Source organism: Alexandromys fortis, unplaced genomic scaffold, assembly GCF_014885135.2.
Source record: "Alexandromys fortis isolate MF-2015 unplaced genomic scaffold, M_Fortis_MF-2015_v1.1 scaffold_97, whole genome shotgun sequence".
Taxonomy (NCBI): domain Eukaryota; kingdom Metazoa; phylum Chordata; class Mammalia; order Rodentia; family Cricetidae; genus Alexandromys; species Alexandromys fortis.
The window spans coordinates 2885812-2910794 of NW_026067981.1; the positions used below are offsets into that span (position 1 = coordinate 2885812).

Here is a 24983-nt window from a genome sequence, read left to right on the forward strand (position 1 = left end):
TATATATTCTGGGATTTTTTTTCCTTGCACTGGAAGATTTTTTGACTTAGCATAAGACAATGCTTACCACCTTCACCTTTTCACCTTCTGCAGCTTCTTCCTCCTCACAGCCAAGGAGAGCAAGATATGTCGGCCATAGGCAATGCTCAGTGACCCACTGTCACCAACAGATGGCTACTTCTGAGCCACCAAACTTTTGCCCACACAGGACAGTCTTTGTCACCTCCCCACCCCACCCCACCGCTCAAGGTCACTAATGCAGGGAGTCTGGTTCCCAGCTCTGCCCTCCAGGCAGGAGAACCACAGTAAAAGTGTTTACTGCCGCCATTTAGCCCCAGGCTTGTGGGCAGTGACCTTCCATAGGGTGTGACAGACTGGTGCATCCCCCCCCCCCCCCCCACACACACACACACCAACAGCAGCCAAGTCACAGCAGGGGACATTTGTGGAGGGTCGCCTCTTCTGTGATAATCTTTTTGCTCACAGGAGTTTTTAAGAGAGAACAGAGACAGTAACTGGAAAGGGGCGAAAGGGGCTCACCAAACCGCAAACAGGTTTGAGAGGTTGAGATAGCCAAGAGGGTGTCTGTGTTCAAGGTCAAACTGCAAATCAGTAACAGGTGAGTGGCGGCTCCTCTCTGAGGGAATGATTTTTTTTTTTTTTTTGAAGGATTTATCTGAGTTATGGTCACCTCACTGGTGAAAAAAGTGCATTAGAGCTGAAAAGGCCCTAGAATGACCCCCACTGACCAAGCCCTTGAATGTTAAGGCCAAGCAGAATGCAGCCCCAACAGGACCTGATGTGTTCAGTCCCACAGTGAGGCTGCGTGCTCCACCGTCACCCCGAGCTGTGCAGACATCTGCAGCCACCTGGAGCTGAGCCGCAATGCGGCCAGGAGTCGCAGCTGCAACACTCCTCCCGCTTCCTCCCCCTCCCTCCCCCGTGCTCAGCTCAAAGCTGAAGGTGTCTTCTCGGTTGGAAGTGGCACCCCTTCGACTGCTGGAGGAGAAGCCAGTCCCTGGGTTTTACCTGGCGGGGCCACACGGTCCTGGTATGTGGGCTTCAGTTCATTGATGGTGAGCAGCATCACTTGGATGGTTCCGATGAAGATGCCAGCCAGGCAGCCATAAAATATCACGTAGAACAGAAGGATCTTAACTGTGGGGAGAAGAAACAGACATGGGGGTGATGTCACACAGGAGAGTCAAAGACTGCCCTTCCCAAAGATGACCAGAACTCTTTCCCAGTTCTCCCACCTGTTTCTCTAGGGCTTCCTTTGCCAGCACAAATCTAAAGAGGGAACCACGCTCTTTCTTGGAAGGTACAGGTAGAGGAATGCTCAAAGGTAGCTAAAACTGTAACAGAGAGTCACTCCTCCTCTGAAAAGAGACAGAATCACCAGTGCAAACCTGCAGCCGCATTCACACACTTATGCAATGCATCCAACCCACAACAGCATGCTCCCTAATGGGCGTGCATTGCTCTTCTGCTCCCCAAAACACTGAGAAGCCTAAGAACAACCAACTCAGAAATACACGCTGAAGCTCTCCTTGGCAAGTCTATCTACAGAGCGCTGTCGTTTTCTTCAGGGTCACGGGGCAATTGGGAACCAATCAAACATACCAAGGAAATTCTATGTTACAAATAGCCACCATTTTTACCTTCTCCCCGGCCCAGCAGAGTAAGAACTGGCTATGTAAACTCAATTTTCTTTTTCTCACAGTTAACAGAATGCAGGCTGAGTAGGAGCAAATTTTAAAAACAAAAAGCACACAAGCGAACAAAAAAACGCCTTAAACCAACACAAAGTCGGTGGAGTGGAATAAGGCTATCAGTTGCCGGTTTACAAGGATTATCTGCCCGATTAGCAGCATAGTAACAGGCTGTACTAGGCATCGCCTGGCTGTCTAGTGCCAGCCAAACAATCCGAAGGGAAAAGTGGGGCCGAGAGAACTGTGAGGTTATCAAACCATGACTATGCAAAGGAGGCGTGGGTTACTTCTAAAGGGTCCTAGGTAAATGCCCTGGAATACAAGGATTATTGAAGAGTGTGTGTGATGATGGGAGGGGGCCAGGAATAAAGTGGGCACACAGATGTGGAAATGAGCCATACAGTCCTCTCGAAACATTGAAAAACACCCAAGGTTCCCATCAAGATACAAGCAAGAAGGAGAGACAGCTGCATCATTTAGAACCACAGCCCTCAAGCTCTGTCCCTGCCTCCCGGCAGGACAAGGGTTAAGTGCTGCATTTGGTATCCAGGCAGCAGTAGGCAAATGGCAAGGTTGTGACGTCAAGGGATCTGGAAAATTTTTCCAGCGAATGTTCTGCCGAGGTACAGACAGAGTTGGTATAACCCAGTCGGCAAGACAGCTCCTGAGAGCCTGGCTCCTCAGCTGCTTTCTGGAGCTGTGGCCCTCCCGATGTCATCCTTGGTGCTCTTAGCTTAACCACATTTGCCTCTTCTAAGAGCCACAATCTTTGTACTCATTCCCCCTGAACTCCAGGTAGCTAATCCTAAGCTAAGAAGGTGCAGAACTGACGCTATTTCAAAGACGAATAGATGAGAAATTAAGTCATTTTAAGCACAATGATTAAGCTAAAGAACATATGCACCCTTTCCACTCTACCTAAGGACAGCAAAGACAAGTGAGGAACTCTGCTGTTCCTGGTTACTTAGTAAAGCTGTCACTGCAGTGAAGTCATTTGTTAGAGTATACCTGCAGGTCTGGAGAGCTTAGGCAATGAACTCTAAGACCAAGGCTACCAGTGGCACAGAGAAACAGAAACAAAGGCTGGATTAGTTCCACCAACCAGCTGGGAAGCATGATGTGAGGGGTTGGGGTGTAAGCTTTAGAAACATTTTTATCCCTTTCAAGCAATTGTCCTTTTCTTTCTGTATTTAAAGAACAAGGAACGCTGGAAGTTTTGATATATATAAAATATATATCCATATATATCCTTTAAAATGTCAAAAGCTTTAAAAGTTGCATGTGGGACTGATAGCAATATAAATATATAAATATAACATAAAAACCTGCCAACACCTGTATTAACATAATTAAAAGGTAGAAGGCACAAAGTGATTTGTAAGTTGTGACTTCTCCAGCAGGTGACAGACTCGAGCCTCCTGCCGTCCATCTTGGTAAAAAATCTACCTATAAGCAAAAGGGAGCCAAGGGCATCCTGCCCTGGTCCCAAGGGCATCCATGTTGGGCCCAGAGCTGGAAAGAGGGCCTCTCTCTCCTCTCTCTCTCTCTCTCTCTCTCTCTCTCTCTCTCTCTCTGAGACAGCTATTGCTGCCACATCATCTGTGATTTCTTACATGTCAGAAGGGAACAGACATATTAGCACAAACCAAACTGGGTTTCGAGATCAGCACCCACAAAATGGAAGGTGAGTTCAGATGGCTGCTTCACAGAAGCCAGTGTGTATCACGACCTTACTGGATAAAACTATCAAGACCACACATTCTCATTCTGTCATGGAAGGGCTGCCCCATTAAATGTCAGCCTACAGAACAAATTGTTCCATACTGCCTTTCTAACCCTCTAAAGCAAATATTATTCAAAAAAGGAGTGTGAGATTGGAATGAGGAAAGATATATATTTAAGAAGTGGAAAAACACTAGAGGGCAAATTTCACAAGGTACCTGGAGTCAGTGAGATGCTGCAGGGGCCAGACCACCAGGAAAAGGAGTCCCAGCTAACCTGGGAGGAGGGGCTAGTTCTGCAGTGCGCCTCCTAGGCCTAGCAGAGTTACAACGGGTTGCTAGGAAATGACCCTGGCTGTTCATCCTATACATACCTCACATTTCTCTTCAGGCTTCCCCTTCCACATGACAGAAACACAGGAAGACTATGGCCATACCCCCACTGAAGAACCATCTCCCCAAACAAAATGAAATATAAAGTGAAATAAGAAGCCATTAATTTAAGAGCAACCTCTCCCCGTGGCTCGGGGATACCTAGGCTTTGCAGTAAGGCCGTGCAATGAGACTTCACCTTGACTAACCTTGAAGTATGATGCATTATTAACCCTTCATTTCTTTCAGTTGAAAGGTTCCCTGACTTCATTCTTTACTTGGAGGGGGAGCTAAGAACCATATGTCCCAGCTTCTTCCTTTTCAAAATGTCAGCCAAGCGCCGTTTCCCTGACTCATTCTCCAGTCTATCTCCATAGACCCTCCCCAAACAGGAACACTGCATCCCTCGCTAGTTTTCAGGGTTCCCTTGGTGACTGCAATGCTGGTGCTATAGGGGAGGGAGGGGGAGGAGGGGAAGAGGGGGGAGAAGTGGTGGTGGTTGTGGTGGTGGTGATACTGGAGAAGGAGGGGGCAGTGATGCTGCATAGGGGAGTTCCCTCCCTCCCTTCCGCAGTCACGATTCACGGATTTGTCTACAACTATGCCCTTCAAAATGACCTTTAAAAAAAACCTACCACCTTAACGTAAAGAGGTTAAAATATACATGTGGTATCCAATTTTCAATGGGTTATAAGGGGATTCCAGCCAAGGAAGCAACAGGCTGCAGGAAATCTTCTAAGATGACCTGTTTCTTCATGTGTACCTTGCATATCTTAAAAACATCAGACGGCCATGTGTCTCGCCAAGGCTTAAAAACGGCCCCGACATGGAGCTCACTGGGCCATTTCTGGGCTGTGATGACTCCGTGGACCGTCCCTAGGGTAAACCCTGAACGTGGCCATGAAATACTGCAGTGTGGACGCACTTCTCCCCATTCCTCTCCATTCTAGGTACATTTTTAGGCTGGAAGAATGATGCTATCACAGCATCGCCTGCATTAGAACAGGTTAGTTCACCAGTTTCTCTCACAGCCCCCAAATCTCTTTTATCTAAGGTGTTGGGAGATGGGGAGGGAAGGCACGTACATAGTTCTCCTGGAACCTGACGGAGCTTCCCAGGAGAGAAGGCTCAGGAGATGAAGATCCCTACCGTGCCCAGAACCCTCAGTCTAACCAGCTCCAGCCCCCACCCGCGCCTCATCCTGGGGTCCCCTCATTTGTCACTGGATGCCAAATCAAGGCCCGGGCACTCCTAGCATCGCCTACCACCCAACCCCCGATACTCGAGACAGCCCCTTGGGCGCCGAACAGTCCGCAATGCCCGCGCACAGGGATGCGCCTCCTAGGAAATAGCAAGGCGCGGACGGCGAGCGCCGCGGAGCCCCGTACTTACACCAACTGCCACCGGTCCTGCCCAAAAACTCCTTCTTCTCCGAGTTCCATATGAATTTCTTCCAGCTGCCTTCCTCCTTGGCTTTTCCGCGGGCCATGGTGGCGGCTCAGCAGTGGTGGCCGAGGCCAAGGGAGGGCTAGTGCAGCGCGCGCCCTGGCGTCCTCGCGGCGGCTGCTCGGTGTCCCCCGCGGCCCGGCTCTGTCTCCAAAGGCGAGACGCGCCGCTGCCGCTGCAGCTCTGCGAGTGCGAGGCGCGCGGCGGAGCAGCCGAGGCAGAGCGGGAGGAGGGGGAGGTGCGGCGGGGGCGGAGGGAGGAGGGACGAAGGAGGAGGGCGCGCGCGGGCTGGGCGGCTCCGAGCCCCGCACCTAGCGGTGGGCGCGCGACCGCGCTCCGAACGCTTTTCGGGGGGTCTCGGCGAACCCCGCAGCTGCCTGCCGCTCCAAACTGTAGCTGCACCACTCTGCCTGCTGTGACCTCTGCCAAGACCGGTCAGGGACAAGGAGGGAAAGTCGCCGGGAAGGACGAGAGGAGCGGAGCGCGGGCTCGACACACGCGCGCGCAGGCCTCGAGCCGAGAAATTGGCTGAGGGCGCACGCCCTACCTTTACTATATACCGCGCCTCCGCCACCCGTAGCCACGCCCACCGGCGACACGGCGGACCAATCGCCAGCTCCGAGAAGGCGGAGCCTGAGACCCGAAGGGGCGGGCGCGGGGCTGCCACAAAGGAGCCGGCTGGGCTAGAAGGGGCTGGCGCTGCTGCGGGGGCGCGGAGAGGGACTGGGGGTTGGTGAATTGTACCCCGGGTGCTCTGCGCGTCCCCTCTCCGTCCCGAGCTGTTCCAGGACACTCCCTACGCTGGTGCGGTGACTTGCACCTGCATCGATCTCTGGGAGCCCCGGAGACACCCGTCTTTTGGTATCTTCCTCGTGTCTGGTACCCCCACACACACCTCCTGGCCTGGCTTTGCTGCAGGTCCACTTCTCCTAGGCCCTAGCTGGGTGGGGTAAGGTCACTCCGGGACGCTAGTGACTCTGCCCAGCTCTGCTCCGCTCCGCCTCTTCGCTACTGCACCTGCCGCCCCCTCGCGATCTCGGCCACTGCGGTTGCAGTTCCGGCCCGTCCCTCACCCAGCAGGCCAGCCCAGCGGGCAGCCTGGGTTCCTGACTTCTGGGCTGTGCTCCTTGTGGGCGGCCTGAACCACCTCAAGCCGGACAATTGCCAAACCCACCCTGGTCTATAGCTGGGAACTGGTTGTGGCTCCTGCAAGTCTAGACCCCGGGGAACAATCACTGCACATGACCCAGCCACCTAAGACTCTCCTGGCCCAGGTCCGTGGCTGATATTCTCCTTGGCTTACAGTTGTATCTCACTGGGGGCACCCCTACCCTCTACTGTAGAATTCTTGGAATGACAGAACACTGGAAGGCCCAGGTCATGTGTCAGGGCGTCGACCAGCTCAAGGTTGGACGTGACCTGCTTCCCACCCTTTCCAACCTTGGTGGCTGAAAAACCACTCTTATTTTCATCCACTGAGCCCCTGAGCAGCTTCCCACACAGCTCTTGGGGTGATGACACAGCATAAAACGTGGCGATGCTTCTGCAGTGGCTGCAGAAAAGCCTATCCCCAGAGCAGCCTGGCTGGTTGTGGAAAGAGCTAGCTGCTTATCAAGGACCTTCCCTAAACAAAGGTGATTCCCAAGGCACCCTGCCATTTTCAAGGTCAACCTTGGAGGCCCAAGGACAAATCGAAGGGCCGCTAAACGAGCTTGTTCTCACTAATCCCACTTGCCAGACTGAAGAAAACCTGGAATTTCCCAAAATTTAGGGACAGAGCTGCAACCTAGTCACACCCAGCCTGTGGGGCTACAGCCAGGGGCCAGGCTACATCAAGGGCGACAGTGAGAGAGGCTTGTTGAGAAAGGAAGTCACCCCCTGCTTTGCCCCTGCAGTGTTTATTTTGGAAAAGCCCCAAGTTGGTGGTTGGTGAGCTATTGGAAGAGGCTGCCCCTGTAGATTCGATGCCCCTGATCAGTCTCTAGGAAGAATTTACATTGTGGAGGGGGTTCCAGCAGACCAGACCTCTGGGAAGGCTCTATATATTTTAAGTGCTCACTACTGTAAGATGGAGGAAACCCTGTGGGCGAAATCACCAAAAGAACCATCAGGGATGAGGATGAGGATAGAGGTAGCTTCAAGAAGGATGAGGCTTGGCAGGAATTCAATGGTTTAAACCTATAATCCCACAATCTTGGAGGCAGAGGCAGGAGGATTGTAAGTATGGGGTTAGGATAAACTGTGTACTGAGTGCTGGACCAGCCTGAGCTACAAAGAGTGGGGAGGAGGGTGGAAGAAAGAAAAGGAGAAAAAAGTAATGGCTGTTGTGGTACCCATCCCTCACCACCCTTGTGCCTCAACATTCCCACAAGCATGCATTAACACAAGCACATACAAATGGGTTCACAGAGACAGGTCTTACTCTTTTTTTTTTTTTTAAATCAAAACTTCCTTTATTCTTTTAAGGAAAAAGTGCTGGCCCTCACTTAGCTGCCAATTTGTGTGACAAATGTCAGTTACACTGATGTCGTGTGAGATAAACCAGCTTTCTTTCTCACCCGTCCTGTCTCCCTCTAGTAGATGTCTCCCCCTTCTCAAGTGAGTTCCCCTGCTGCTCCGCACGAGTCAGGCCTGCTGACCCACAGTGGCACCTCGCCTAGGCTAGGCAGAAGCACTACTGTCCCCACCCAGAGCTGCAGTACACGGATCTTGTCCCACTTATGTGGGAACTGTTTCTTTCAATGGCTCACCTCAAGCCCACCTGCCCAGCCAGTATCCACCATCTGGAGCTGCCTCATGCGCTTCACCTTCTTGCTGCAGAGAGCAGCCCTAGGAAGGCTGAGATAGAGAAGTAGCCGCAGACCTCACTCCCAGGCCAGGCAGGCAGCTTTCCACCTTTGGTTGGCCAAGGCACTTGTTCTCTCCAGGGCTGTTCCCTCCGCTGTAAAATTAGAGTGTTACATTGTAGCCAGGATTAAAGGAAGGATGTGGGAAGGTGTTAAGCACACTGCCTAGCTAGCACATAGCAAGGGCTATTAAGTAGCTAGCTTAAAGATAATTCCTTCCATGTGACCTTGGGTAACCTTGAAGCTATTGGTATGACTTTATGACTGACCATCTTACTCTGATACTTAACCAGGACCAGGACTCTGGGTTCCCTTTGAGCCCTGGAAGGTCACCCTGACGAAGTCCCCACCCTCAATGCCACCTTTTCCCTTGCTTCCCAGGGTGCTTCCTGCTCTGTGACCTCAGCTAACTCAAGTAATGAATAACTCAAGCACATAATGTCCCTTTGGATTGTACTGGGCTGGGCTTTTGTTCCAAGGCCCCTTAGGTGCAGGGTGCTGTAGCAGCAGGTGGAGATCAAAATGTGTGTGGTTCTCAGAGGGTGGGGTGCCTCCAGCAGGTGCAGTGTGCAGCTGGGTGTGGACCATCGGGACCTAAGAACCCTGTTCCCTGGTTACCTGTAGATGGTCACTGGAGGAAGAGTACTCGGTTCGGTGGAATGCCTCAGTCCCCTTTCTGTGCTGAGTAGGGAAGAGAGATGGTTCTGGCATCCTAGGATTGGCTCTGCCCAAGGTTAACAGTCTGTGTGGGTGGACAGGGGAGGAGCACTAAACAGAACTGACAGCAGAGGACTGAGGGAGGGCTATCCGAGTGGGGATGACAGATTCCAACTCAGAAAACAGCCAGATGCGGTTGTAATTGATGCAGAATGTACCCGGAGGCAGACACGGGGTCCAGTAGGTAGAAGCAGACAAGCTATCCCTGCCTGTAGCAAGATAGCCATCCAGAGACTGGCCTGAGAGGAGAGACAGTGCCTGTCAAAGCTAAGGTTCTTCTGCTCCAAACCGGGGAGACTAAAATGGATGTGCCTGCAAAGGAAAGAGGGTGACTTTGGCAGGCTGCTGGGGAGAACCAGAGCTGAAAAGAGAACTCCCTGGAGTGATCCACTCTCTTAACCCCTCTGCCAAACAGAATACAGCCGGGCTCTGCAGAGGCTGTGGAAGACTGAGCTGCCAAGCCCACGTTCACACACACACACACACACACACACACACTCACGCACAGCGGGGCTCTTTTCGGCCAGCACCAGGGCATTTTTAAGTCCCGAGTGAAGGGGCAGAAGGGAGGAGTTAGAAGGTGACTCATTCTGGCAGCAGGAGCTGTGTGCAGTGCAGAGAAAATGGCTCCATGGCAGGGTGCATGAAAGCAGCCCAGATGTACCACTCTGTAGCTGGAGGGCTTGGGAAAGGCTGCGGACTGATCAGAATGGCTAGATAACACCCGGCTAGAGGCAGGGTTGAGTGCCCTCACTATCCATCACAGAAGGACACCTGATTAGTCCACGGGGTGTCACTCTGCTTTTTAATGGACCCCTTCATGTTTAACAGAAAAACAAACTGTCCTCTGTAACAGCTAGCCCTTGGATGGTCAAAAGGGGACGAATAGGCACTTTCCTTTACTGCTTTCGTCTGTGTTCTTTCTGGCACTCTCTATATCCCTAGGTCTGAAATTGAATCTATGACCTATATGAGAAAATGGTATGAAAATAACCAATAAGAACCCTCTAGCTGAGAGACCAAGGCCCTGGTAATCCCAGTGGTCCAGAAGTACTGATAAAGAGAATCAGAAGTTCAAAGTCATCTTCTGCTGGATAGTGAGTCTGAGGTCAGCCTGAACTACATGAGACCTTGCTTCAAAAACTCAAATGGACTTTTTAACCTTGGCACTATGGTAAGTTGGAGTTTTACGTTGGAAGAACAGGATGCTGCTTGTCTTGGATACTGGGTCCTGATGAATAGACTTCCTAGCCGATGAAGCCACACAACATCAGTATAGTGAGACACGCTAAGATTCTCTGCCTCCCTCCATATTAATGTGTATATGGTGGAAGTGGCCGTAGCAGAGAGGAGAGGACACATAGAGAATGACGTTTGCTTTGTTCTGGCAGAACAACAGAGATGCGTGGTGTCCCCAAAGAGGTACTCACTGGCGTGTTTGGGATGTGGTAGGACAGAAGACCGGTGAGTTAGTGGTGCCAAACTATTGCTAGAGCTTCCAGGCCATCCGAGCTGCTTTTTTGTGCGACTCCAGTGAAGGCTGAGTTGGTTGGATTTAATTTCCTTTAGAAAATTTGCACCAACGGAGGCATCTTTTCTCAGCTTTAAAAATAAAGTTGCTGTGCCGAGCTTGTAGTTCAGTGGTAGAGCACTTGCCTAGATGCATAAAGCCCTATCACCGCCGCCAGAAATGAGGAGGAGGGTCAGTCGGGAGTAGTGACAAGGTAGTCCCAATTACGGAGGAGGTTAAGAGTCGGGAAGGTTGCTTTAGTCCAAGAGTGACTTTCTTAAAATAAATATAAATTAATTCATTTCCACAATCTTCCATCTGTTTACAAGGCAATAGCAGTGGAGGGGCTGAAGAGGTGGTTCAGCAGTTAGGAGTAGCATGTTCTTCCAGGGTACCTGAGTTGGGTACCCATCCCCCACATCAGGCAGTTCACATTCTCCAGCTTCTGGAGAATCCCTGCCTTTGGCCTCTGCAAGCACCTGCACTCACATGCATGAACCTACAAACAGGCTCACATGTATGATGTGTTTATCTAATTATCAATAGAAACTTTATCAATAGAAACTCAGGGGTCAGATATCAGGGTAAGAAACTGATTGATCAGAGAAGAGGCGGAGAAGTGACCAGTGACACTCTCTCTCTCTCTCTCTCTCTCTCTCTCTCTCTCTCTCTCTCTCTCTGCCCCTTCCTACTACTTCTTGTGTCTCTCTATATGTCCTCATTCTTCCAAAACCTCTGTGGCTAATTTTGGTCAGCTAGTAGCTAACTCCACCTTCTGATTCACAGTAAACTTTTCTGACAGTCTCAGGAGTGTCAGAGTATGATTAAAATATTCCTCAACACATAATTTTTCTGAGGCAATAATAGTGGGCATCTTTCTGAAAGGCTAATCTGAGGAAGGAGGGTCCTGCTAGAACATTCTCCCACTAGAAAGGTTCCAGGGACAAAGGTAGATGAGTTGAAAAGATGGAGTATTTTATGACCCTCTTTGTATTTTTTTTTTTGACCCTCAAAGAAGACTTTTGTAGTCTTCTAGAGATCAAAAAAGATGTTTCTTTATGGTAGACTTAAGCTTCAATTTCTAACTGCAGATTCAGTCAAAGGACAGGCGGTAATGGTAGTGACAATGGGTAGACTCTCTGTGTTTAGCCAATGTCAGAGGTCCTCTGGTTCAAACTCCCATTGCAGAGTAAGGTCAACCACTCTCCAATTGAATGCCTCCAGGGGCTGTCAACTTCCTATCTGCATGCTCCCCACAGCAAAACTGATGTTTGGGAAATTCTGAACGAAACCCTAACTCCTCGTGACTTCTACTCAATCTTAGTTCCTCGCTTGCAGGATCAAAAAGCAAGCCTTGTACATCTCTGTATATATTGAAAACAACCTTCCAATCCCTAATTTTACACAGTTTGGTTTGGCTTATTATATACATACATATATACACACACATATACATATATTCATAAATGTTTATGTGTACTTGCATGTGTGTACACCCTGGTGCCCAGGGTGGCCCAAAGTGGGCATTGCATCCTCTGAAATTGGAGTTCCAGATGGTTGTGAACCTGCATATGGCTACTGAGAATGAAATTTGGATTCTTTGCAAAAGCAGCAAGTGCTCTCTTAACATTTGAGTCATCTCTCCAACCCCTTGGTTTATTTTTTTAAGACAGGCTCACACTATATAACTCTGGCCAGCAGCTCATTATATCGACCAGTCTGGCCTTGACTTTACGCCTGCCTCTGTCACCCCAGAGCACAGAAATGGAAGTGGTGCTCCACCATGCCCAACTCATTTGCATTTTTTTAAAGTAAGAAAGCCCCCATTTCTTCAGTCTTTTTGTGAGATGCAGTCTAACCTCTTGCATTCTTCTGAACAATTTTGATCTATTTGTGCCTTTCTTAAGAAGTCATTCTGGTTCCAGGGAATGTGATGTTCATGAAAGCTAATGCCCATTATGAATCCCAGAATTCACCCAGGATAAGACTGACTATGTTCCAACCAAATGCTGCTGTTTCACCCCTGACTTCCTTGGTCCTCATCCTCTGCCTACAGTTTGTATGGCCCTGCCATTCTCCTGATCCTGCAGGTGTAGTTCCCACTTCTAGCTAGCAAGGCTTCACTTTCAGTCTGGACTCCAGGCAGGAGTCAGGTTGGCACAGTGCACATTTTCGCTAGCAGGTCATAGGTTGTTGGGAAGCTTAAGCCTTGACTGGTATGGCCTAGATTCCTCCCTCCTTTGTGGCCAAGACACTGAGCAGAGTATTCTATGAGACTGAATTGTCGCTGAGCCACACAGGTAGGCAGCCACAGGCAAAGGGCCCCATCCATGTGTCACCTCTAGTGTGGCCCCTTTTCTTTCTACAGAACTGTACCTTTCTAGGTCACTCTAGAAATGTGTTTGGGAAATATAAGTGTGACACTACCCACCAGTCTCTGCTACCCATCCCTATCAATCAATTATTCAGACACACACACACACACTCATACAACAGACAGATAATCTACCAGGTTTGTAAGAAGAAGGCTAATGTTCAGATGTGGGATGGAGAAAGCCTATGTAGGGAAGGTGACTACAGAGTTGTAGTGGGGCTATTCTCAGGGGCCCCAGACCCAATCCTGGCTCATTTTCTATTTTAGGATCCAGCTTGGGTTGACTTAGAGAAACAACCATGTATGATATGATGACAGAAATACCTTTGGGAGAGGAAAGAAGGGAAGAAGGAAGGGAAAAAGAAAAGGAGGACTCTGTGATCTTATCGGTTGGGGTATGTTTAACTGTGAATAACAATTTCAAGACAATGTTGCCTTCGGTGACATGAGATTTTATTTTGCTTTCACACATTCAGAAGTTGATGACCCAGGCTAGGCCAGTGGCTTTATCCACTAAGCTCTCAGGGATCCCTGCCCTTTCCAGCCTCCCTACCATCCCTCCTGTTGCTTTCGTAGCCCAGGATGGTATCTAGGTCATCGGTCATCATATTCTTGTTGGAAGAAAGGACAAAGACGAAAACGGACACCAACCACCCTTTATAGAAACATCCATCCTAGAAACTGTCTTGGGCACTTGTGTTTCCATCTCTTTGGTCAGAACTTGGCCACAGGACAACACCTAGGAAATGAGACGCTAAGAAATGTGATCCTTATTCTGGGCACTATGTCCAGCTAAGAACGAGGGGTCCCATCACTGCCTGGCCAGGGGACAGAGCCATTTGATACATACTGATCAGCTCCTTAGCTCTTTAGGACTGCCCAGACTTTTTAAAAGTACAAATCCCAGGAGGGCAAACATTGTCTAACACTTTATTCCCCCCCCCTCAAAAAAAAGAATAAAATCCCTTTCTTTGGCTGTAAGCAGTCCATTACAAGACTACTCTGTAATCAGACTCTCCTTTAGGCCATCAGCTCACAAATAATGACATGGAGGCTTATTACTAATTATAAAAATTTGGCCTTAACTTAGGCAAGACCCATTAACTCTTATAACTTAAATTAACCCATATTTTTACTCATCTATGTTCTCTCATGTGGCTTTTACCTTTCTCCCATTTCGTGTGTCCAACTTGTTCCGTGTCTACATGGCATCTCCCATGTGCCTAGGTTCCTCTGCCTCTTCCTTTCTTTCCTCAGAAACCTCGCCTCTACCTCCTACCTAGCTCTTGACAGTTCAGCTTTTTATTGCAACAATCGCAGCAATACATCTTTGCACAGGTGTACAAATATCCCACAATAGTGCACCATTATAGGAGCCCGGGCTGCTGGGGTGAGCAGACGTGGCCCTTGAGCAGCCAGGCAGGAAAGCTGGAAGGGATCATGGAGAGAGATTAGACAGCAGATGGAGGTGCCACCGTCTCTTTGTCAGCTGGCATGGACATTTCTGGATGTCTTACCCTCCCTTCCCTCCTCAGCAGAACTCCCAGCCTCTGCCAGCCTCTTCGGGGGGCTTCTGGGATTTAGACAGCTGTCTCCCATTCTTAGCACAGGCTGCGGTGACACAGGATGTGTGATCTACTCAGACCAGGAATGCCAGCGGAAGTGTCAGGTTCTACATGACTGACAAGGGTCTTAGCACAGCTCACATTTAGCTGTGACTTAATAGCTATGTGTAGCAAATCGATATTTCTTCAGTTTCTCTAGCCTTCTAAAGGATGGGCCATGGGAGAGAGCTCTGGGAGCCTACACCAGGGTTAACCAACCCTGGGCATGGATGACTGAGGACACCCAGTCACTTCTGTCAGCTTCTCAGCTGTCCTAAACTCCCGTGGCCCTCCGCATTGGGGATGTTCACCTTTGTCTCTAGGCTGGATAACACTGAGCCTCCAGGTACAGAATCCTTGACTCCTGGGAATGGGGATGGGAAGAAAGTCTGAGTCAGGGGTTTTGCTGACACTATGCCATTCTCCATGAACTTGTCCCAGCTGTCTTTCTCCGCTCACTTGCACGATTATTGGCTTAAACTTCAGATTCTTAAGAATGGGTTTCCCCTCACCAGTGTACCCTGACCCCAGCGCTGTGACTGACACATAGCGTGTCCTCGGTTACCTGAGCTGATGAGTGACCCTGCTGCTCCTGAATGTCCCCAACCCTGATGCAGCTGCAAGGGTTACCCATGGAAGTCATGAGCGGGCTGCCTCCCATTTGCCTGGCTGACCTCTTTATCCTGCAGCTCCCTGACCTTTATCCCACTTTAACTGAAGTAGATGACTGCAGTTTAGAAACCCACACACGAGCAAGCTTTTTAGGTAACTGGGTTTGTTTATTTATGTAAAATAATCTTTTGGGTAGTGCTAGGGACTTAACAGACAGGACCTCACACAGGTTAGGCCAGCACTGTACTCCTGAGCCACAAGTCCAGCACAGTTAATGGCTAAATTGGAGAAGCCCCACTGGGCTCAGAGAGAAGGTGGGGAGACAGTACAGCTAGGAGACTACTCAAAACAGTAGGGCTGAGCCTCCAGGACTTAAGGCTGTTGTAGTCAAGAGCCCTGTCTGAATTGAGAGAAAGGAAATTTAGGACGCTACTCGGCACTGGAGGGTTGAAAAGAGCAGGAAGAGCTGGGAAACCGCTGGTTAACGAGGCTAGGGAGGGGGCTGTGTGAAAATGAAGTGCGTTCCCTGTGTACTTATTCACTTAGCGGCCTCACAGAGGGCTTTTAAAAAGTGGCCTTGGTCTCTATCAGCAGGCTGTTATTGCTCCTCTGGCTCTCGGCCCTTATTCCCATAGGCTGATGACTCAGTGTTCTTACCTGTGGCCCTCTGACCCAGGAACAGAGACCTCCCTGGAGCCAAAGAGTCTGATTTCAAACCTCCTAACTTCCTAAGATATGTGGCTACCTGTGAAAGATGTTTAAACCAGGCCACTAGGAAATTTTAGTACTTGTTTTCTTTGGGGAAAAAAAAAAAACAAAAACAAAAACGAGAAGTTGGCTATATAAATAATCTAATATGCTACTTAACAAGACAGGGCACAAAAGGTCCCAGCAGGTTATGCTAAGCATTTGTGAAGCTTTTGCTGCTAACCCTGCTCCCCTTTCTCCCTTCAATTCCAAAGGTCTCTTCCTCTCCCTAGATACCTTGTCTCTCTCTGCTTCCTTGGAAGCTGGTGATTATCTTTTAGAGATCCAAGATTCTTTACTTTCCAGGAAATTCTCCCCCAACTCCTCACCCCTCTTCTCTCGGTACCATGGGACCCATGTACTTCAAAGAACAACAATGACTCACATGGCGGAGGGAGAGAACTAACACCCGTAAGCTGTTCTGACTTCCACATGCTCATCCATACCTGTATACACACTACATAAAGGTAAAAAGCAAACCAAAAACCAAAGCCAAGATCTCAAATAATCATCGTCATTTCTCTTTATATTTGAATTTTTATATCATGTGTAGGGAGTGTTTTATGCACACGTGTGTGCAGTGAGGACAAAGGCAAGCGTGCCTGTGTATCTATGAGGTGAGCATCTTATTCTCTAGAGCAACAATCTTCCTAATCTCTGGTTCAGTTTTTGCTTCCTGGTCCCTGACTCAGCTTTCCCTGGATGATGACCTATAACCTGTAAATTTTTTTTTTAATTTACTACTCCGACTCCACGCCCAATTGCTTTTGGTCAGGTGTCTCATCCCAGCAGCAGAGAAACTAGAACCAACCCCAAAAAAGCTCACAGGCAGCACCTGGAGGACAACCAGGAAGAGGCAGCTAAGCCTCAATCCTGAGCTCACTGAGAGAGAGCCGGGACAGTCCCATTCACCTGGGAATGTCCTAGTGCAGAGCACAGCCTGGAACCCAGGAACTCTAGGCAACATTTATCAAAAGCACGCCAGCAGGAAGAAAGGGGTCGTCACTCTCAACCAGGGACCTGCTGAGTAAAGGCCAGGTTGTCGCTGAAAGTAACCCTCTTAATACAAAAGCTCTGACTAACGAATCATCTGGCCAGGCGTTTGATAAACTACCCTCTGTCTCCTTGCAGGTCGGGATCCTACCAGTTCAGTCCTTGGGATCGTAAAATGAAAGGTCCGTTAGGGAGCTCTCCCGGTTATGGCTACGGAAAAGAAATCCTTAGCGGACAGAATGCAGGGTATTTCACGGAAAAGTCCTCTTTCTAGATTTAGCCATAGGTGTTCTCTGTGGTGCTGCGGGAAGCACGTGGGCATTAAGGACACCGGCATTGAGCGCTATGAAAGCCCCTGGACCACACGAGGCTCCACATTTTTATCTCGGAAATTCACAGGATGGTCATGTTGTTCTGTTCGTGTGCGAGCCTGAGCTCTTTGATGTAAAAGGGCTTAAGCGGAAATTTGGCTTAAGTTCCTTGAAGTCCAGCATTTCTGTGTGTTCTGTGACTACTGGTTCTCAGTGCCTGACTCCAACCAAGCACCGACACGATTTGTTAAACAAATGATGTGTCTGTTTGCTTACCATGCTCCAGAGTGAAGCTGCATCCCAGTATTTTGAATGCTTTACCATGGAGTAGCCATTAGCATCTGGCATTCAGACTTTGTGTAATGTTCTGCACACTGAAGATGCCTACTGTGTGCCAGAGACTCTCAAAGTGTGGCACCAATTACTACCACCACCACCAGCAGCGACAGAAGCTCCTAGGTGTTTATTAGAAGCATGCATTCTTGGACCTCAGCTCTCCTGTCTCGGAGGTAAAGGGTACCAATCCATTTTAACAAGTCCTGTGGTTAAAGGTGCATGGAAAACTCCCCTGTGCTGTCATTAGAATGTGGCACGTGCGACCAAATGACTTGCACTACAGCGTGTAGCATGTTGGAAATTTTAGGATATGGCAGAGGCCATGCTCTCTAGGGAGCGGAGTTTTTGGTTTTCGGGATCCGTAGCAGCAGATTCTTGGGTTAAATGATTCTTCAGCTATCCCCCTCCCCGCATGATCTCCAGATATTCCTAAAGTCTGTCTGAACCGCTGTTGTGATCAGGGTGCCTCAGATGGCAGAGTGGACTGGCTGGACATGGGCTCACCGGCAGTGTCATTTGCGAACTGGCCCGTAGTTCTTGTGTTGGTTAAACTAAGCCGCGGTCACAGAGACCCAAACATACAGTGCCTCCTTGGCATTACAGCCTGGAAGTGAGGGTCCTTGTCCTCTCAAGGGTCACTCTCCCATGCTGCTCTGGTGGTGGCCTCCTTTGCACAGCAAACTGTGCCATTAGCACACCTGCGTTCCACCTTGCTAAGTCCTCCAAACACAGGCAGCAACCTCTTTGTTTCTTTTTATCTAGTGTTAAAATTCATTGGGGGGAAGACAATGAATTCTCCTGATGTCAACCAAAGTCTTCTCTTGATCAATGATTAAATTTGTTCATGGTGGTCCCCCTGCCTCCTCCACTCTCTGTCTACAAAGAAAGAATATAATCGAAACAGACCATGTAGTAACTTTTCTTTTTTGCTGAGGTCTAACAATGAATGGTGCTAACTTAAGGTTCTTTACCTATAAATATACTGAAATTAACCTTTGAGCCCAAGCTTAAAAAAAAAAAAAAACCAGATAAATAGATTCTGACTCCCACCTCTTAGTTATTAGTGGCCTAGGCAGTTACTTAATCTTTGTTTTTCTCTGTTAATTGCTTTTTGGTTAATTTAAAGATGGAAAGCACCAGGACTTTCCCCCCTATCATAGTCTATAATAGCCATTCAGTGGGTGATTGGCCCCATTCCTCCCACCCTTCCTTCTTCAGGACCTTCTGAGTATAGAATGCCATGAGATTGCAATGGCCCCCTTATTTCATTGAAACTCATGGAATTGTATGGCTTTTCTTGGAGAGATGTAAGAAAAACACCTATTCATCCCAGCAAGGAAGCGAGCAGTACAGAGGGGAAAAAAAAAAAAAAAAGATTCCACCCAAGTCGAGCTTGGTGGACCAGTAAGGTTCTTGGCATCACTTACAAGAGCATGGATGACTCAAAGGCAATGGCATCACCAAAAAAAGCCTTACACCAGCATGACAGTGGTTCACTAATGCTCATCACCATGGCAACAACCCCATCAAATCTACCTTCTACCTCTTAGAGCACCTTCTGGAGCAACTCCCTCAGCTTCCCAAGACTACACACAGCTGAGGGCCACGGGAAAGCAGTGATAGGATCTCTGTAGTGTCTGAGGGGGTTGCCTCCTGCTTCTCTGAGGAAATGCTAACAGCTGCGGTACCATTGCCTCAGACTTAGCCTGCACTATTGTTCTGCTTATCTCGCCGACAGGGCTGTGGGTGACACACGCCACAGGTCGCTCAACAACTCTTCCTCATGAAGGCCCACGGTCACGCCGTGTCTGAAGGACATAGCTTTAGTACAGCAAGTATACAGGGAACAGCTCATGGAAGGGTGAACGCACATGCATTCGCTTGTATTGGCTCGCCGCTACGTGTGAAGAAAGCTGTCTATGTTGAATATTGCACTGACTTGAGCCTGCAGGCCACCAGAATAAGACGGTGTGATTCTGTCCCTTCATGGAGCAGGATTACAGGATGTGAAGGAAGAAAAACCGCTCAAGGACCACGAACAGCCAGGCAAGCCCCGCTACATGGTGCAGAATGAAAATGTGAGGTGCTTGCTACATCATTTTAAAGCCCAGGAGGACGATAACTGAGGGCTAAACAAGGCCTGGAGGTGCCTGTGCTGGGACTGTTTAACACACAGGTTACTACTTGGGAAGCCAGCCCCGGAGCTGGGGCTCCCCGAGAAGTTTTTATTCTAAGTCATCCTGTATAAGGCCTTTGGCTCTCCCAGCGCTGCTCCTGAGACCACAAGGGGGGCACTGTTCCTGAAGTTGACAGCAGGCTGGGGGTCAGCTAAGCCTCCAGGAGAGATGACACACTCCAGCTCCTTCAGTCCGGATTGGCAGTGGATGCATCTGTCGTACTCAGCTCCATTTTCAGCTACAGAAGGGGAAAGGGTGGGCTCTAAGTCATTCAGATATGTACCTTGTTGGCAAACCTCTACAGAGCGTCTGCTACCTGCCAGGCCCTGTGCTAGGCCCCATGGGACAGTGGCTTAGCTCTGCTGTCCAGAGGGCCAGACCTTGGCAGCAAGGTGCAGACTTGTAATCGCTGTCATCACCAGGTTTTCCTAACCTTAGTCTGGAAGTCAAAGACTCAGGATTGGGTACAAATTTTTAAAATGTGTGGGCTATTACAGCTGAAGCTCATTGGAATTGCTCCCTGAGTGAGCCTGGTTTCCTACTCAGGTCCTAGGGTCAGTTTTCTGCAAACTAAGGCAGTCACAGTTGTATCCTTCTGCCGGCCTTAGACCACTATCTTAGCAAACAGAGACAGAGTCATGGAGAAGGACTGAGCAGTAAACGAGGTCAATCCTGGGTCCTCATCTCTGCCTGGCCACACAGCTTTGGAGAACCACGGATGTTCAACAGCCGGCAAGCAAGACGGTCAGAGTTATGCCGAACACATGCGGGAACGGAGCACAGTTCTCTCTGGGTGTTTCCATGGTGACAGTGATAACAGCTTATATTTATAGAGCTTCTATCTCCAAGGAGCTCAAAGCACTTTACAGACACACTATCTCTCTCAGGAGAGAGAGGGGGAGAGAGAGAGAGAGAGAGAGAGAGAGAGAGAGAGAGAGAGAGAGAGAGAGAGAGAGAGAGAGAGAGACAAAGGAGGGACAACGGATGTGGTGTGTTGTTATGCACATTTCACAGATGGCACAGCATTGGGAAGTCATTAACCCAAGGTGTCATGGTAAACCAGTGACAGATGGCAGGCTGGATGGACATGATAGTTCGTGGAACTCCTAAAACTCTCGCTGCTGGCCTTGGACAGATGTCAGGGCTGAGCTACTATGTCCCAATCCTCTAGCGTTCAGTGTCACGTGGGTGATCAGCTAACCCTGGGAACATCACAGACATTTTCACTTGGCTATTGACGGACCATACATGGACAACTTTTTTTTGGAGATTTGGTGATAACGTTCAAAGTCCTTACGGCAAGACAGCTAGCAGGCAAACCCAGGGATGCGAGGCCTAGGTTTCCTCATACCTTTGGATGGAAATTCCTTCACACACGTGTGTGTGCTGTCATAGATGGTTTTGTTTCTGAGAGCCCCTAAATCCTTTGAAGGGAATGCTTCTTGGGTCTCCCTTCCTCTGGCTTATGCCTGATCTAAGAGACACGTGGAACAGCTCAGAGCTATTTGAAGGCTGTAGCTTACGGAATCAAAAGTGAGTTTTACAAATCTCAGATCTATCCTTTCAGGAATAAAAGATGTTATCTGAGAAAAGCTCACGTCCTCTGGTGTAAATCGCGCCCTTGGGGGTAGGTTGGAATGACTGTAGTCCCATCATCGGCCTGCTCCTGCTGTAGGGCTCAGACTACCAATGGCTTCCCACTTCTTGTCCTCCTCGGATTTCTATTTACCTGCTCCACTGTTTAGTCTTTGGAATATAGAAGTTATTTTCTCTTTAAGAGTCATTATCCACAGAACAGTTAATCCAACCAGCAGTCCCCATAGCAACACCGATAGACATGATCTCCCATAGATCCGCAGTGGTCCTTGCCGTGAACAAATCATTCTATTCCTGTAGTCCATGACCTTAGTTAGTTAGGGTTTTGCTGCCCAGTGGCTTCCTGTCCATTTAGGCTTCAGGTACACTGGACTAAAGCCCTGGTTATTTGAGTAGCTAATTTTTGTTTTCTGAAAAGGTATCTGATTCCTCCCCTGCCCCAAGACAACTGAGCCAAGGGAGGTGTTGTAGAAGGGGGCTTTGCTGAGGGTCATCTGGTCCTCCGCCACAAGACACTGGATCCACTTTTCCAGGTCCCCGAAACAGCCACCCAGATAGCACATCTCCCCTTCGCTTTGTACATGGACTGCAGTCACACTAAAGAGCTTTCTGTTCCTCTGAGAGGCCAAGTTCTCCTATAGCTTCTGGCCTTGAACTCTGAGAAGGAGGAAGGACAGAGTCCTGCTTCCTCTTCCAGGGAATTCATCCGTGTTGAGTGGCCAAACTCTGTGGCTCAGTCACCACAGCCTGCTCTTGGTTTACCTGTTCCTAACCCTTAAGGACTCTCTTGACCATCGCCGCACCCTACCTCTCCTGCTTGTTCCATACAGGGTTTCATCTTTCCCCTTCACAACATTTGGCACCCACAGTGGCAATTCCTTATGTTAACAGACGCTTCTAAATATAATTCAAGATGCTTTTTGAATGTAGAAAAAAATCTATTCAGAGGTTTACCTTTAGATTAAAAATGAATAGGCTGGGCCTGGAAAGATGGCTCGTTGGATAGTGCTTGTCAGGTAAGTGTAAGGACCAGACTTCAGATCCCTAGTACTATCATAAACACTGGGTGGATGCAGCAGCTGCTTGTAATTCCAGGTGGATACAGGGGATGCCCACAGCAAGATGGCTAGCCGGACTACCCATATCAGCATCTCTCGGTTCGACTGAGAGACCCTGCCTCATTGAATAAGGTGGGGAATGATGGAGGAAGACTACTGATGCCAGCCTCAGTTCTCCACCCATGTGTACTCACACATGTGAGCTCGCACACACACACACACACACACACACACAATTAAGAGTCTGGCCTGGCATGTTGACACATGCCTATAATCCCAGCGCCCAGACTTCCAAGTCTGAGACCAGTCTGAGTTACATAGCAAAAACTTGTCCCCAAAACTGAAACCAAACCAAATCCCTCCCCAAATTAATAGGCAACATTAAAGTAAGAATCACTGAAGTGTTATTTTCCTTTTGCTTTTATGTGTAATTGCATTTTTAGTCTAGAAGAGCTTAATGGTTCCTTGTAAAAGGCCGATGAATAGAGTGCAATGCTTTAAAGCAGCTTAAGCTGTTACCCATCTTCATATTATTATCCGTATCTGTGAACTAAAGAATACACCCATGTTTTTACTAGCAAACAAAACTTTCCAATGTACTTCAATACTTATATACATTAGATCCTTAAATATGTAAATATTGCTTCCTGAAATTATCTGATGCATTCTGGTAAACTTAGTAAGAAGTCAAAATATTTTAAACTGTAATTATATAACTATTACTCCAATAGGCCTCAGTTTTTAAAAATGACAAATACACAAAACAGTAAATATGTGAAATTTCTGTTTCTGTTTTCCTTTCTCCCTCCCTCCCTCCAGAGTCCCTTCCTTCCTTTTTCTCTCTCTCTCCCTCCCTCCCTCTCCTCTCTCTCTGAGACAGGGCCTCACTATGTAGCTGTGGCTGTGCTGGAACTTAACTCTGTAGACCAGGCTGGCCTTCGAGCTCACAGAGATCCTCCTGCCTCTGCCTTTCGAGAGCTGTGATTAAAGGCATGCGCGAATGTCCAGCATCAGTACATCTTCTTGCTAATAACAAGCAGAGTTGACCTTGACAGTGGTTTGCCTTCTTTTGTGTTTGTCCCTCTGAGGAACTGAATGTGATATTCTGTTGGGTCTCGCTTGACTTAGCTTGAAAGGGTAACTGAAGAGAACATGGTGGATGTGTGTGTTGGTGGGCACCTGAGAACTTGACCCTGCAAATAATGTCACAGAAGCCACCTTGATTGGCTTGACAGTTGGAAGCTGCCTGGCAAAACAAACAGACAGCAACAAAAACCCAGACCATACCCAGGCATGATACATTTCCCAGAATATAAAAGCCCCACCTACCGCAATGCCACAATAGACTCAGTAAGAGAATTGAATGCGTGGAGTGACAGGACTCTGTGACGCTCCTCAGCGTAGAAAGGATGTTCCTGACTCTTTTGAGCAGAATTCACAAAAGTCTCAATTAGCACTTGTAATCATGTATCTGTAAGGGGCCTGTGCTCTCAAAAGGAACTGTACTTGGCAGGAGAGGTATTTTTTTTTTATAATGAAATTTTTTTAAAATATTTATTTATTTATTATGTATACAATATTCTTTCTACGTGTATGCCTACAGGCCAGAAGAGGGCACCAGACCTCATTAAAGATGATTGTGAGCCACCATGTGGTTGCTGGGAATTGAACTCAGGACCTTTGGAAGAGCAGGCAATGCTCTTAACCCCTGAGCCATCTCTCCAGCCCCCAGGAGAGGTATTTGACTCAGATTTCTGCAATGATACATTCAAGGCCCTTCAATCTCACCACACATAGTAATCAATGTCCTCATTAGGCAGATGTAAATGTGAATTATAAATGCTTGGCTAATAGCTCAGGCTTATTACTAACTAACTCTTACATTTCCAGTTAACTCTTATTTTTATCTATGCTTTATGCTTGGTACGTTTTCTCAGTACAGCATGCACATCTTGCTTCTCTCTGTGTCTGCTCCATACTCCTCTGACTCTGCCCTTCTTCTTCCTAGCATTCTCTTTTTGGCTCTCCCCTTAACCTTATTCTGTCCAACTATTGGCCAGTCAGCTTCTTTATTAAACCAATCACAGTGACATATATTCACATAGTGTAAAGTAATATTCTACATTGTGGTTCACACAGTATAAGGTTGTGGCTCAGAAGGTGCTATATCTGAAACCTGGCTGGACATCCCATATCATCTGGGTAAAAGTTAAAGATTGTGATGGTGCCCAGGTCTCACCCTGAACCTCTAGAATCATAATTACTGGAGACCAAATGTGCATTCTAACCTCTTTTTTGTGGATAAATACACTTACAAGACATCTCTCATATAATTTGAACTATATAATTTGATAAGATTTTTTTATGTAAACACCCATGATCCCTCACTACGATCAACAGGGTGAACATGTTTGTCACCCCACAGTTTCTAAGTCACTTCAGGTCATTTTGTAACTTTTTTCCTCTATCTCACTCATACAAACAGGCATCTGCTTTCTGTCAGTATAGATTAGCTTGCCCTTGCTTGAGTTTGATATAAATGTAACCATTGAGTATAAACTCATTTTAAAAGCACCTGGTTTTCCCTTGGCACAGTTATTTTGAGATCCAGATCTATATGGATATTTTCCTGTAGCTCCTCCTGTCCCCCTGCCAGACTTAAGGCCATCAGCAAGCCCTATGTCCCAGACACTCCTGCCATCTCATTCACAGAGGTTCCGCAGCATTCCATTTGGACCTTAGGATACTGTAATTCAGACAGGCGCATATGTTATTCAGATTTACTAGGTGTAGGCATGCTTATCTTGAGCCTCAGTATCCCTTCTTGCCTAAGTACCCCACCTTCCTTGTG

The 24983-nt window shown here is 48.2% G+C and overlaps 1 protein-coding gene across 1 annotated transcript in view; it reads right to left on the reverse strand.

Moving 5' to 3' along the window:
* Positions 1 to 5748, reverse strand: part of Atp1b1 (ATPase Na+/K+ transporting subunit beta 1) — a 20671-nt gene extending 14923 nt beyond the window's left edge. The window contains exons 1-2 of the mRNA XM_050158277.1: positions 5198 to 5748; positions 1030 to 1158 (exon numbers count right to left, since the gene is read on the reverse strand). Coding sequence (XP_050014234.1) covers positions 1030 to 1158; positions 5198 to 5294 — 226 coding nt within the window. The 5' untranslated portion in view covers positions 5295 to 5748. The remainder of the gene's footprint in view (positions 1 to 1029; positions 1159 to 5197) is intronic.
* Between the last annotated feature and the right edge of the window lie 19235 nt (positions 5749 to 24983).